General features: G+C 50.1%; 1 protein-coding gene across 2 annotated transcripts in view; it reads left to right on the forward strand.

Moving 5' to 3' along the window:
* Nucleotides 1–6,840: 6,840 nt before the first annotated feature.
* The window catches only part of KCNH2 (potassium voltage-gated channel subfamily H member 2), a 54,389-nt gene continuing 46,495 nt past the window's right edge, over nt 6,841–14,734 (forward strand). For both annotated transcript variants that reach the window (XR_005010518.1, XM_036761735.1), the window contains exons 1-2: nt 6,841–6,922; nt 10,821–11,051. Coding sequence is in view for 1 of the 2 variants with exons in the window: in XM_036761735.1 (XP_036617630.1) it covers nt 6,847–6,922; nt 10,821–11,051 (307 nt within the window). In the remaining variant the exon portion in view is untranslated. The remainder of the gene's footprint in view (nt 6,923–10,820; nt 11,052–14,734) is intronic.

Here is a 14,734-nt window from a genome sequence, read left to right on the forward strand (position 1 = left end):
TTTGGAAGGAGAGATGTGTGCAACTGCACAGGGTTTAGGAGCCTGATCAAAATCATGCTCTGTGTTTATTCTTCCTCCCCTCAAATATCTGTACTGATGACCTGTTCCAATACTTCAAGGATTCATGGTTTCATCAATGTAGGTAACAAAAACCTCCACAAACAGAAACTGCAGTCCCCTCTACAGTATAGTTGACACTTTTCATGAGCTAATCACCAAAAAAAGAAAGAAAAGAAAAAGAAAATTAGTTTATGGTAAAGAGCCCCTCAGAATAGATGCAAGGTCCATTTTTAGAAGCATACTCAAAGCTTCTTTGGACATGTTAGAATGTATGCTTAAACGAAATCACTTTTGAGAATTCAGTGTCACCTCTACATTATGACCAGATATTAGGGAAGGATTTTAATGGGAAGCATGGGTAAAATTGGGTAAAATGAACTTCAGAGGTAGCTTTGAAGGAGAAGAGAGGAAGCCTAAGGAAACCCTGGTTTGCCGTTGTGACAATGATGATGAAAGTGACATATCTATATGTATAGATAATCTATATACAGATATACACACAGTAGCATACACACACGCTATATATAAACTGAAATGATATTTGTATATATACACATATATATGTGTCTATGTAGGCTTATATATGAGTATATATGAATATGCCCACACATATGTATGTATATAACTTCAGTTCATTTTTTTTTTTAGCACCTGCTAGTAGAACTATCTCCTTTTCTCTTTGCCACAACCTCGCTGAATCATTTGCCCAGTTCCAGAAAGCAGAATTTCCCTCCAAAGTTGGGCCTGGGGTGGTCTCCCCAGTTTACTCTACCCTACTGAAGGCTCTGGTCCTTCTGGCCTGGGATTCCTTCCCTTTGCTTCTCACCCAACTGGGCATGAACAGGGCGTTCAGAACCTTGGACAGAGGCAGCCAACTGGAGCAAATCTGGGAACCTTCAGCCTTGGCACACCTTCCTGCCCTTCCTGACCCCGCCCCACCCCACTTCCTTTGTGACCAGCTCATTTTCCTGGCTTAATTCCTTATAGCTTTGGACCCTCATACATATCCGTCCTATTGAAGCCCCCAGAGAGGCCAACTCCAGTCACTAAACCAGATGGAGAGGTGGTTCAATGTCTCAGGGAATGAAAGTCTACAGTAGGTCTCACAACTTCTTCCCGAGCTTCGGTTTAACTCTGGCTTTGCTAACTGGGACCTTGTTCTGGGTGGGGGAGGAGATTATTACTGCCTCCCAGCCTTAGTTCAAACTGCTTCTACATCACCAGTGACTTCCCTCCCCCTCTTGGTAAATCCCACTTATCCTTAATGGTCCATTTCTTCCATAAAGACTTCTTCAACTTCTCTAGTCTTAATGAGATATTCTCTCTTTCCATTCTTTGAATTCTCACTGAATTTACAATTAATGTTACTGCATAGTTTACCACTTAATTATTTTGTAACCTCCATATATATATATATATATATATATATATATATATATATATATACATACATATATTCAGTGTTATTTTTTTCCCCTCAGTTCAGACTGTGAGCTTCTGAATGTCAGAGACTGGATTCCCCCCTCCCCTTTTTTCTGGTATCCCTTACAGTGCTAAATATAAGGTTAAGGGATAGTGAGTAGAGCACCAACCCTGGAGTCAGGAGGACCTGAGTTCAAATCCAGCCTCAGACACTTGACAGACCTTAGGCAAGTCACTTAACCCCAATTGTCCTGCTTTCCCCTCTCCCCCCCAAAAAAAAGAAAAAAAAGAAATATAGGGTTAAGGCCACAGCAGGGATTCAGTAAGTACTTACTGATTGTTCTCATTATGAAGTCCTTTTCACTTGTCTCCAAAGATCTGAGAACACCCTCACCCTTAGTATAAAAAAACTAGGCTAGGCAGAATAATAGCAACTCTTATTTACACGGCATTGTATTCTCCTTATAACCTGTGAAAAGGTGTTATGATCCCCACCATCCAAATGAAGAAATTGAGCTCAAAGAGATGAAAAACCTTGCCCAAGGTTATACTACACTGGAATTTGGAATTCAGGCCTTCTGCCTCCAATTCCACTGTTCTTTCTATATCACTGTACTAGGACAGGATAGGTTAAAAACAAGACAAAATAGATGAAACAGAACTGGGATGCTCTTTTTCCTGACCACTATCCAGGGCATTTGGTCATGGGAAAAGCAAAAACTTGTATAAACTTTTTTATGGAAGGACATTTTTGAACAAGTGATTAACATAGTCAAATCTGTTTTAGGAATATCAGTTTGGCATCTCTATGTAGGAGATGGATTGGAGATGGGACGGATCAGAGTCAGGGAGATGAATTAGGCAGCTATTGTAATAGTTCAGGAAAGATGCTATGAACCAGGTGGTTTGTGATGTAAGTAGAGACAGAGCAATCAATGTCCATTCCTCTTTGTGGTTGAGGTGGCATGAGGGCACAGGCCATGGGAAATGAGATTGATGAATTGGGAAGCTGGGGCTTTTGTGTCTAAGGCTATCTGTATGAAGTGAGGGAACTCACTTAACCTCTCTAGGCCTCAGTTTCTGGGTCTGTAAAATGAGGGGTTTAGACTAGATGAAGGATGACTCCTCAGCCTATGGTCCTATGACCAAGTTAGGGAGTTCTACGTAGCAACGACAGAGGTGAGCCTGCAGGGATTGGGCTCAGGGTTTGATTCTGGAATGAAGATGATAGAAGGAAGCAGTAGCATGCATGCACTTAAACTGAAGAAGGCATTAAGCAAAGTGAGGCCGTGGCCTCCATGTGAATGAGGGTTGGTATCTAGAGAACTCAAGCTGTTAAGGAGATGCTATAGGCAGTTTCTGTCTCCTTCCTACTTCATTCTTAATTTTTCTCTTCTCAAGATCTAGTTGTACAGAGAATCATCCCTCAGACACAATCTCATCCCCTTCTCAGACTTTAAGGTATTTGGGATAGAGATTTTGCTATCTCTCTTCCTCCCTTATGGTTTTTGAGTATCAGTTTTCCTGCAAGCTGTTTCTCCTAGTCCCACCTGACTATGTGTTTGCTCTTCCCCTCTGACTGTAACTATCTCTAGGGATTCTCCTTGACTGTAACTTGTTTTCATTCTCTTCAGGGGGCCTTCAGTATGACTGCCTCTTCTCTCCCTTGGGGTCCAAGAACAGGGAAAGGGAAAGGCTTCTCAGTATTTTTCCCCCTTCTCTCCCCAAAACTCCTGCAGGATAGTCAAGATTGAGGTGAGGGCAGTGTCAGGGATGGCTTTGTTCTTAGTCTCTTTAGATTTTTTATTTTTGGTGGCTGAGAGGTAGTTCTTGTTACAGTCACTCTGTGGTATAAGGATTTAATACCTGTCTGTCTCTTCTTGGAGGCAGATGGGGGAAAAACATCTCCTTCCTTATAACTTTCTTCCATTATAGGCTCTTAGGACTAGGGAAGGGAGAATATGTATGTTGAGGCTCAGATATCTCTATTCTCTTTTCTCCTTTCCAGTTTTTAGAATTAAGATTTGGTCTATATCTTTTCCTTTTTATACTTGGAAAACTAGGTGGCGCAGTGGATAGAGTGCTGGCCCTGGAGTCAGGAAGACTCATCTCCTTGAGTTCAAATGCCTCACATGCTTACTAGCTGTGACGCCGGGTAAATCACTTAACCCTGTTTGCCTCAGTTTCCTCATCTGTAAAATGAGCTGGAGAAGGAAATGGCAAACCACTCCAGTATCTCTGCCAAGAAAATGGGGTCATGAAGAGTCAGACATGATTGAAAAACAAATAAACAGCAACAACCTAGGACCAGGGAAGAAGGGAGGAAGTTGGCAGAGGAATGGGAGGGGAAAGGTGTCTCAGTAAAAAACCATCTGTTTCCTTTCGTCTTCTGGTGTCAGTTAGATTGTGTCCCGGTGAAGGAGTCTCTTGGGAAGAGCTGGTATCATCCTATGGCCTTAGGCCATGTCTGTGGGGGAGGCCAACTAGAGAGGCCCTCAGGCTCTTCCAAGCAAAAGTGTATGAAATTGGCGGAAGTTCTTTCTCTGCCTCTGTTTCTGTCTGTCTTTGTCTCTACTCTCCCCGCCCCCCACCCCATCTCCTTGGATTCTAAGTCAAGGGGTCTTCTTCTAACCTGGTTTGGGGGCAGGGGGCAGAATTTCCCTGCAACTCTCCAGTTTCCTTTGTCCAGTGTATTTCTAAGGGATCAGGATTAGAGTGGGGTTTCTCTGCCTCACTCTTTTGGGAAAAGAGATGGGGGTCTCCTGCTTGCAACATTGCCAGGGGACAGGAAGTCTCATTCTAAATTAGTTTCTACCTTGTCCTTAGTGCCTACTTCTCTCTCTCCTCAGGTCCCTTAAGAACCTAGTCAAGGCTCAGAAACCTTTCCCTCCTCCTTGAGGCAGCATTCTTCTCTTCCCATTACTACCCTCAAGTGCAAGGGGGAGTGGTTTCTCTCTCAGTCCCTCCACAGGCTTGGACAGAGAGGGATTTCAATCAACTGAATAATCCGGACTCAGCCGTCTATCCTTTCCCTGCCCACGCTGAGTTTGGCCTGAGGATTCAGGCTGGCCCTAATGGGATGTGGGGACTATGACAGATCACACTATGAACTCTCCTCCACCTCTGTTCCCTTCACACGGGTGAACTGAGGTTTAAATGGTCATCAAAAGTAGCCTTGGAAGGAACAGGAAGTCATAAAAGGGCAAAAAGCAATCTGAAGTGGGAGGGTTTGTGCGTGTGGGGTGCAGGCCCGCTACATTTGCATTGATTCTGGCTTTCAGTGCAGTGAAGAGAACAATTTGGATCTTTTTTTAAAAAACCACTAGCTGGCTAGATCTTCCTCCTCCCTCTTCATTCCATTTCAGTCTCCCTAAACTACTACCCATCCAGCCCCAAAGGGTGATTTGGTAGGGAGATAGCCTGGAAAAGGGGACTCATAATTACTTCTTTCTAGGCTTTCCTCCTTCATGCCTCCTTTCTTTCTCCTCCCCCTTTCTTCTCAATGCAGTCCTGCCTGGTGACTAGAGGGGAATTTTGGGATCTGGGGCTCCCTTTGTCCTTTGGCCCTCTCTCTTTCCAAGGACAGTGGCAGCTGCAAGCCCTCAGGGCCCCCCACATGGCCCCATCCATCCCAGACAGGTTCCGGATCTCTGCTCTAGGGGAGGGGGCCTGGATGTCCTCAGCTGCTGGCTCCTCCTCCCCTCCCCCAGAGCTCTGCTCAGCTGTCAACACTCCAGGCTTACCATGCTCTGGCTTTCCATCAGGGCCCCCTGCTCTAGCCGGTGTAGTGGCCAGCATGCCTTCCCACTTTGACAGCCCCCCACTCAGACCACAGGCTAGGCATGCAGACATTCTGCCCTTCAGCATCCTCCCTGCCTCCTTGCCTAAATAAGGGAGCTGCAGCTGGAGGGAACCAGCTGGCTGGCTTAGGGGGAGGGGCTTAAGAAGAGAGGGAGACTGGGGTTCTCCCTCTGGGCTGGGCCACTACTGGGGCCCTGAGGCAGGGGGCGTTGGTGAAGGTACAGAGGTGAGGTTCAGCCATACGCTACTTCCAGGAAGGAGTTAGGGGTACGCAGACGTGTTCCCCAAATGGAACACCATTCTTTAAACCAGCTCCACTCTCCCCTTATCTATTTCCCTAGGCTGCAACCTCGGTCAGTTGGACTCCGTCCCTCCCCCCATCCCTGCTCTGCGTCTTGTAGGCCTTTGATGACCGGCAGCCTCAGGGTGTCCTCAGTTCTGTGCCTTTTGGGGTTGAGAGGGCCGCTGCTGGGATGGAGGCGAAGGGCAGGGCATCTACTCCTCCAGTCCTTCTCCTCTTGAGACCCCAACCCTCAAACCCTGCTCCTGTTCCATTACTCCTTGGCTTTTTGCCTTCTCCAAGACACTGATGTCTTCGGACAGTTTTTGGTCCCAATTTCACCTCCTCGGGTTCTCGAGCGATCCTAGCCCCTTCTTCTCTCCGGATTCCCTTCACAACCTTCTCCTCTGGCCCTTCAAACCATTAAGTATTATTTACTCAGTCCCTACTATGTGTTCAGCACCACAAAGAAAGTGCAGACCCGGTTCGGGTCCCTATCCCCTTTAAGCCCGACGCCTCACCATCCCCCTCGATTGCCCCACCCCCAGCCCAGCCCCGGGACCCCTCAGCCTGTGGCGATCCTTTCGCACCTGTCCCCTAGTCCTCCCAGTTCGCGGGTCTCCTCCCCCTTTCCCTGCGCACTGAGTCTCCGGGGTTCCTAAGTATGGCGAGGGGAGGGAGCTGGGATGGTGGCGATGGGAGGTGGCGGGGGGAGCGCTCTGCCTGGCTCAGCCAATGGGAGCCGCGGGCGTGCGGCGGGAGGAGAGGCGAGGGTGGGGGATCGCGGAGGGAGGTGGAGGGTGTGTGTGGGGGGGCGCAGCACGTTAACCCCTCCAAGTCCGGAGCAGCAGCAGGAGCCGCAGCCTCGAGCCATCCGCGCCTCCAGCGCGGGAGCCAGCTGTCCGTGGAGCCGGCCGGGAGCTGGGGTGCAGTCCGCGCCCGGCCATACAGCGGGGAAGCGGGGCGGGCTCCCGCTGCGGGGCGGACAAGGCGGGCGGGCGGGCGGGCGCCGGGAGCGGACAGGTGTGCGTGCGGGCGGGTTGGCCTCGGGAGCCCGGGCGGCTCCAGGCTGGGCCCCCGCCACACGCTCGGAGACCCGGCCTCGCCCAGCCTGTCCTTGGCTTGGGCGAAGGGCGCCCGAACCCCGAGCCCGGGCCGGGCCGGGCCGGGCGGGCCGGAGCTTGGTGTCCGGGGCCGGGCCGGGCCGGCTAGGGGTGGGGTAGGGCGCAGGGGGCCGAGGAGCCGCAGCGCCGGCCCCGCCCGGCCCGCCCCATGGGCTCAGGATGCCCGTCCGGAGGGGCCACGTCGCGCCGCAGAATACCTTCCTGGACACCATCATTCGCAAGTTTGAGGGCCAGAGTGAGTGCGGGGTGGGCGGGATGGGGTGGGGGCGCGCTCAGGGGGCCCCGAAGCTTTCTGTGAGGAGAGGTTGGGCGGGGGGAGGGGGCGGTGGCCCCGGATTGTGCAAGGGAGTGCTAGAGTGTGGATGGGGGATGTAGGGGGGCGTGCCCGAGCTGTGCATTAGGGAGTGTGCAAGGAAATGTGTAAACTGGGGGCAGAAGGCGATGCCAGCTGGGAGGGGGTCTTTGGATGGAGAACAAGAGGATGGTATTGGGTGTGTGCCAAGTTTGGTGCAAAGCCGCATATGTGTGGGGGTGGGGTGGGGTTATGTATCTTTTACCGGTTGGGGAATGTGTGTGTTTGACCCTAAGAGTGCTGTGAGGGAACTTAACTGTGCACAGTCTGATTAAGGAGAGATCTGTAGTATTGAGGTTCTTAGGGACGATTCTAAACCTGTAGGATGTATATCTAGGTCCGTCTGGTGTGTGTGTGTGTGTGTGTGTGCGTGTGAGAGAGAGAGAGAGAGAGAGAGAGAGAGAGATTCACTGCCTGTTGTGTGTAACCCTTAGTGTAAAGGATGTATATCTGTGTGCAGGTGTGAGAGCCTCCTGGTGTTCAGGGACCATACATATGATCTAATTATACAGAGGTGTGTGATTGAGTATAAAAGGTGTAAGCAACCATGAGAGTGGGTAAATGAGAGTGACCTGGAGTATTTAGTGATCCTTCCTGTGTTGAATGTGAGTGAGTGTGAGGCTCCAAGTGTATTGAGTAAAGATATCCAGGGTGTGCAGAAGCTATGTACGTAACCCTGAATGTGTAGAGCATTTGTGTTATGGTTCAAGGGCCACACACAGACTGTGCTAGGTTTGTCAGGCACAACAGCTTCCCTGGGAGGGATTAGGGTGCTTGGCCTCCAGTTGACATGTCAGCTTTGGGAGAGGATAGTGTGAGGTTCTGGGTCTTTGGGGGGTGCCTACCTGGTGGTGTGTGAGGGATGTGTGTGTGTGTGTGTGTGTGTGTGTGTGAGAGAGAGAGAGAGAGAGAGAGAGAGAGAGAGAGAGAGAGGGAGAGAGAGAGAGAGAGAGAGAGAGAGAGAGAGAGAGAGAGAGCTGACACTTTGGAACATACACACCATCCTGCTTTCTGAGCCCAAACTCTGGGGGCTGGGGGGGGAAGGCAGAGATGAAGGGGTGGTTTTGAATCTTGCTGGACAGAAGAGACTTCAGTCAAAATCAGTATGTTTGCGTGGACGCGTATGTGCTTCTGATACCATTGCTGTGAAAACCTGTGACAGTGAGAACAACTGGGAGAGTATGACATTCTTAGCTCATGACCCTGTGAACAGGGCAGGACGGGCACACTGAGTGCTTGTATCAGCAGGGGTGTCTGTCCTTCAGGGATGGGGGCAGGGAGGGGAAAAGAAGCCTTGCCCAGAGATAAAGGAACAGGGTGATCTCTGGGTGGAGGAAAGAGGGATTCTGGTGGAGGGCAACAATTCGGGGGCAGGTTTGGAGGGCTTTCCCTTTTGCAAGAAAAGCAGAGGAAGGTACTGGGCCAGAAGTCAGGAGACCTGGGTTTTAGTTCCAGTTCTACCAGTAACTAGCAGTGTGCCTGTCTCAAATCCTTTTCAGAAGTGAGTAGGGCTCAAATCATTACAAACAACAACCCTAAAACTAGCTATGTGACACTGGAAAAGTTATGTCCCCTGTCTGAGTTTTAGCTTCCTCCAATATAAAATGAGGGAATTTGGCTAGGTGATCTCTGAGGTCCCTCCCAGGACGTAGGACAAGGGTAATGAAAACTCCCAGCCTTCTCCAGGTTCTGGGGATCACCTTTTTGGACTGTGCAGTGGATAGCTGGTACTGGGTATTCCCATCTCTGTTTTGCTTTTCCACTGGGCCTTGACTGAGCTATGGATGGACGCAGGGGTACTTAGATGAGACATTGAGATCCTTGCAATGGGACTGGACCTTGTCATTGAGGGGAGAGGAGAGAGGAAGGGAAGAAAATGAGGACAATCTGGAGAAATTGAGCCAAAGTTACTCCAGCTCTGCTAGGAATAGGCTCCTAGGAGGTGAGAGAACAGGGTAGCCTTATGGGAAGAAGAATCCTTGTCATGTCTGGGAACCAGGTAGTCTCCCTTGGGCTATTCTTCTGGGAACAATTAGAAGCCACCAGATCCTTAGGTTCTCTGCCATGTAGAGGATGAACTGGTGGGACCTTGGGGTTTGCTGCTAGAGATGAACTCTCATTGCCTTATTCCAGGGCCACAACTAGGAGCGAGATGGGGTGAAATGTCCTCACTGCAGCAGCCCCAGGGGCTGACTGGGGAAGGGGGCAGACAGGGAGAAAGCCCTTTATGCTGCACACTTAGCATTAAAGACTAGCTTGGCTGGAAACCTCTGTTTATAAAAAGCACTTATCCCTGAGAGCGTCTTCCCTGGCACCTCCAGGGATAGTAGGCTATCCTTTTCTCTGATCGGCCTGACTTTTCAAGGGGTGGAGGTGGTGTAATGTGTGTGTGACATGTCCCTAGCTGGAACTGGCCCAAAGAGGCTTCCCTTCCATAGTGGGAAGCCTAGGTTTTGGAAAGTACCCCCAAAACAGTTCCTAGAGGAACACCCTGGATACATGTTCCTGCTCTCTGTGGGCCAGCCTGACCTTGACAGGGCCCTTCTCACCCCCTCCCTCCCTTCATTCCCATTGCTCTACACCAGCCTTATTATTTGTGCTCTTGTAACTCCTAGAGATCCAATCCCGAGGCTCACTTCAATGCCCGCCCTACACCCCCCTGCCTATGACCTCATGGTTTCTCCCAGGTCTTAGTATTCCCTTTAATCTCAAGCCTTCCCCATTCCCTGACCTCAGACTTGACTCCTTTGGTGTGTTAGCTGTTGGGGTGGGCTGCAATGTACCCCTGTTTGAGGGAGGCCTAGAAGCGCTGACAATGAGTAGTCTTTGGTAGGAAGGGCCCAGCATATGCAGAGGGAGAGTTGGGGGATCCCCAGGGAGAGATTCCTTTGCTAGGAGGGAATCCCCAGGGAAAGGGATGCCCCCTGGAGTTACAGTGCGGGTGTGTGAATAGTGAGGGGTGGGTAGTAAGAAACGGGAACCATTCAGCCAAAATGTGGGGCGTTTGGCATCCCCCCTCCCCAAGCTGGCAGTCTGGGAAGGAGGGGTGGTAGATGAAGCACAGCCTCCTGGGGTGGGGGTGTGGGGCACCCTCTCATGGCCATCTCCAGCCCGATGTTTATGCCTTTGACGAGGCTGCTGACACACGTTGCTAACACCCGCCCAGGCTGGCCTCGGCCCAGGGCAAGGAGCAAGAGGGGGTGGAGAGATTGGCCTACTGCCCAGAGAAGCTGTGGTGCCAACCTGTGGGCACGGGCAGTCAGAGACTGGGGGCCCCTGGGGTGGGGTAACTAGGACCGGGCCCTTTAGGAATGATAGTGGGCTGCTAAGAATCCCAGAACCCCTGTTTCTAAAGGTTGCCTCGAAAGGGTCTCTGCTTCTAGGTGATCCTATCTCCCTTCTCTCCCTACCAAAGGGAATTTTGGAGAATTTTACCTCCTAAGGCAGAATGTTTAGGAATGGATTATTCAATATCCAAGAGCTGGATGTTTGAATGTCTCTTACTATCCCTTCATTTTACAGAGGAGGAAGCTGAAGCCCCACTAGGGGAAGTGACTTGCCCACAGTCACATAGGTGATCAGTGACAGGGTCCAGGACTTCTGATCCCTAAGCCAGTACTCTTTCTACTGTCTCAGACACCCTCTTCTGCAGTTGCTCCACAGGCAGGGTTTCTGTTGTGTGAATGAGTCTTGGGAAGGGGGCAAGGGTTTCCACAAGGTATGAGGCATCTCCCCTACTTCTCCTCCCTTGATTTCTTCATGTACTTCTTTTTCAACCCAGGCCGAAAGTTCATCATTGCTAATGCCCGGGTGGAAAACTGTGCTGTCATCTACTGCAATGATGGCTTCTGTGAGCTGTGTGGCTATTCTCGGGCAGAGGTGATGCAGCGGCCCTGCACCTGTGACTTCCTGCATGGCCCTAGAACCCAGCGCCGGGCTGCTGCCCAGATTGCTCAGGCTCTGCTGGGGGCCGAGGAGCGAAAGGTGGAGATTGCCTTCTACCGGAAGGATGGTAAGGATCATGGCTGGGCTGTGAGGGTATGGTGGGTAGGATGAGACCTGGGAGGCTCAGGAAGATGGGTGGAGTGAGACTTTGTACTGAAATGAAAATCACTTATGGCATGATGTGGAATGGAGAGTTGAGGTTGTCACTATGGGGAGTCTAGGGGGATAAGATTGTGTTCCGTTAGCAGGGTTGCTTTGTGCCTCTGGTTTAAGGTAGGGGGAGAGTTTCTTTAGGACTGTGTCCCAACCTCTTTTCCCCCCAACTTTCAATTTCATTTGTGGCTTTGGGTAGCTGTGGACACTTTATAATTCAAGGCTAGGGGTTGGGCAATGATATCTGGTTAGGCCCTAGCACTTCTTAGCTCTTCTCTCCATTGAGAGCCTAGGAAAAATGTCATTGAGGGAGGGGAAGGGGTGCATAGGATCCCTCCTTATTGTTCAGTCCCACCTTCAGTCTTCAGCCTCTCCCCCAACAAAGCCCTAGATTTTCTCCCTTCCAGTGTCTGCATCTTCATCCTGCCCTAGTACTGGGGCCCTGTCCACTCCGGCACCAGGTGTCTCTGCTCAGTTGCAGCCTCCAGGCTTAGCTGCTCCTCACTTCCGGAGACCAGATAAACAGCATGGGGGTCTGGGTTGGGGAAAGAGAGAGGAGATCTTTCCATCCAGCAGCTTGGCCGGGGTGGTGGCCATCAGTGCTCTGTGTATGGCTCTACCCCAGGACTGATGTGTGGACCACGTAGTGGTCGGGCATTGGCTTGTGACTCAGGAGGGCAGCTTTGGGGGGTGGGGGAGGGAAGGAGAAGGCAGGCCAGAAGGAGAGCTGAATACTATTGCTAAAAAGATGGAGAGACTTCCATGCATTCACATCATGCACCATATCCAGGCATGTGCTCCTCAGGTTGCATGACTTCTTTTCCTATTTGAGGTGGCCTTTGGTGTTCATTAACCTGCCATCTATACAGACAGACACACAAAGGAGACGAGATACTTCATGCATTGTGATTTTCTCTGGGCTCATACCCTTATAGGGATGGTTCTACCCTGTGTGTTCACATGTATTTGTACAGAGCTAGGTGCTGAGGTGGAGAGAGAGTTAGGAGTGGAGTTAGGAAGACCTGAGTTCACATCCTGCCTCAGATACTTCCTAGCTGTATGACACCTCTCTCTGCCTTATTGTTGTTCAGTAACATAGCAATAATGATAGCTTCCATGTCTTGGGGTTGTTGTGAGCACAAACTAACATATGTAAACTACTTGGCCGATCTTAAAGGACGGTTATGATTATGATCAGACAAAACTGTGTTAGTATATTTGATGTTGTAGGTACTTGTCATGGGAGGTCATAGGATTTGGAAAGTTGGAATCCTGGGATCTCTGGGATCATCTCATCAAACTGTCTCCCTCAGTTGATAGATAAGGAGACAGTTTCAGAGAGGTCCTTTTATCGTTGGTAAGTGGAAGACCCTGAATTGAGGTCTTCTTGATTCCAAATCCAATGCTGTTTCCACTGAATTTGATCCGAGACACTAGCAGAGTAGCACGTGGGGCAACTGATATCTTGTCAGTATCAATATTGGTGAATGCGCGTTGATGGGACCCTTTTAGAGCCTTGGGCTTAGTGGTCTGGGCTGTCAGATGTTTGATGTCTGTAGTCGTGTTTTGGCATGTGTTTTGATTTTTGTATTACCGTATTTTTATAGACAAAACCCACTATATATGATGGGATTCTCTCTCCAGTCTATAATATTATGGAGGTGTGGTTGAAAGACCCCCTTCTGCCTCAGCCAATTCATCTTTGATTTGGGCTAGATATAGCCCCATAGCCAGCCCATTTGTAAAAGTTCTGTGGGGAAGTATTAATGTGGACTTGAAGGAATCTCAGAGGAAGGGAGGGGGAAAAACCATAACCTGGGGCTCTTGTCTCTGCTCTAGTGCTTTCCCATTAGACCAGGTTGCTATTCCAAATGGAACTCTGACCCAGATAAACCCCACACCTGCTCTGCCTTCTGGGCCCCTTACCTAGTTTCCCTAAGGATCAGGTGTCTCCTGCCAGTCAACCTTTCCCAGATGGCTACTACCTTTGGTTTCTTTCTTGGGCCCTTTATCCTAGTCCTAGGATGATGGAAGATTTTCTCAGTTTTCCCCTTTTCTTCCCCTTCAAATGTCTAATTCCTCATATGCTTGTCATAGGGTGCCTGTGCTTGTGGATATACACATGCCTGAGAATGAGAGGCAGGTGTGGGGATTTTAAGGCGCACCTACCATCTTCTCATCCTTATCTTAGTTCTTTTGGGGGGCTCCATCTGAGGGCAGTCAAGGCTTTGTCCTCAAGGCCCTTTGGTGGAGAAGAAGCAGGGGCAGGAGGATTTGGGGAGGAGGAGGAGGGGCCACTAGCTGGCAGGCGCCGCCATCGACAGCTGTGCGTTGTCCGTGTCTCCAGCCTCAGCTCTGCGCAGTATCAGGGCCTTGAGCCAGACAGCCCCATGAATCAGCTGCCCTGGGCGGGGTGTGGGGGGTGGGGCTGGGGCCATGGTGGTGGAGGGGTGGAGATGAGGGCTGGAAGTATTGGTATTGGTCACCTGGACCGCTAAGTAGTCAAAAGCCTGGGACATTATGGTGTTGAGGTGAATCATGGCTATAGTCAGTCAGACAGCAAGTACTTATTAAATGCCTACTATGTGCTAGGCACTGTAAGCTGGGCCTTTCATACCTGTTAAGGAATGTCAAGTTGGAATCAGGGACAGAATCAAAAATAAGCCCCATTCTGGTTGTAGTTTTCTTGATGTCTCCTGATCTGCAATAGAGAGGGGTGTGCTGCTATTGACTGTATACAAGTGTGTGTGTGTGTGTGTATGTGTGTATGTGTGTGTATATGTGTGTTTCCCGTGAGTGTTTCTGCTCAAAGGTCTACGTTCACCTGGGTCCAGATAGAGAAGGTGTTGTGTATGTGAGACTCAGAATTCAGTCAGCATATTGAGGTGAATGGTTTGGTAAATGGGGTCCTCAACACCAGCTCTCCTGCAGGGACGCCTCCAGGCTAGGGGCTTGGATAAGGGAAGGCAGTGAGGCTCTGGTGCACTCCTAGATCGATCCTGGGGATTCTTTTTGTTTCTATGGCTGTCTCTGGGGTTTTATGCCTAGAGGGGAGCTGGCCCAGGGAGGATGGATGCTGCCCAGGCCTGGTCTGCCCTTGAGCTCATGCCTCTGGGGGCAAAGGAAGGTGGCTCTTCTCTGGTTGGTGTGCCTGGCCTGTGTCTGACTCACTACTAGAAGTCTGTGTTCCCAGTAGGTTGTGTTTTCAAGGCTTTTTGTCTCTCACTTCCAGAGCATGATCTCATCTCGTGGTTTCTTCTTATCAGTTTCTGGTCTCCTTGCATGGTTGTCTCTGTGTCTTTGTCTTTCCATGACCCTGTCCTTCTCTTGTTGACTATGTATCTTTGCCCTCATCTCTCTGGCCTTATCTCTCTGCCTCCCTGTTTCTAGGTCTTGGTCTGTATCCCTGTCCCTCTGCCTCTTCTTGTCTATCATGTAGTTCTTTTGTCTCTGCCTTTTGATCGGAGGATCAGAAGTCTCTGGATCCCTCTCTTTCTCTCAGTGATTTTGTCTTTGTCCCTTTGCTTCCTGATAACTCTAACTCTTTGTCTTTATCTCTTGTTTTCTCCTTTTCTCCCTAACTCCATGTCTCTGTAT

The sequence above is a fragment of the Trichosurus vulpecula genome, chromosome 5 (genome assembly GCF_011100635.1).
Source record: "Trichosurus vulpecula isolate mTriVul1 chromosome 5, mTriVul1.pri, whole genome shotgun sequence".
Classification (NCBI taxonomy): Eukaryota; Metazoa; Chordata; class Mammalia; order Diprotodontia; family Phalangeridae; genus Trichosurus; species Trichosurus vulpecula.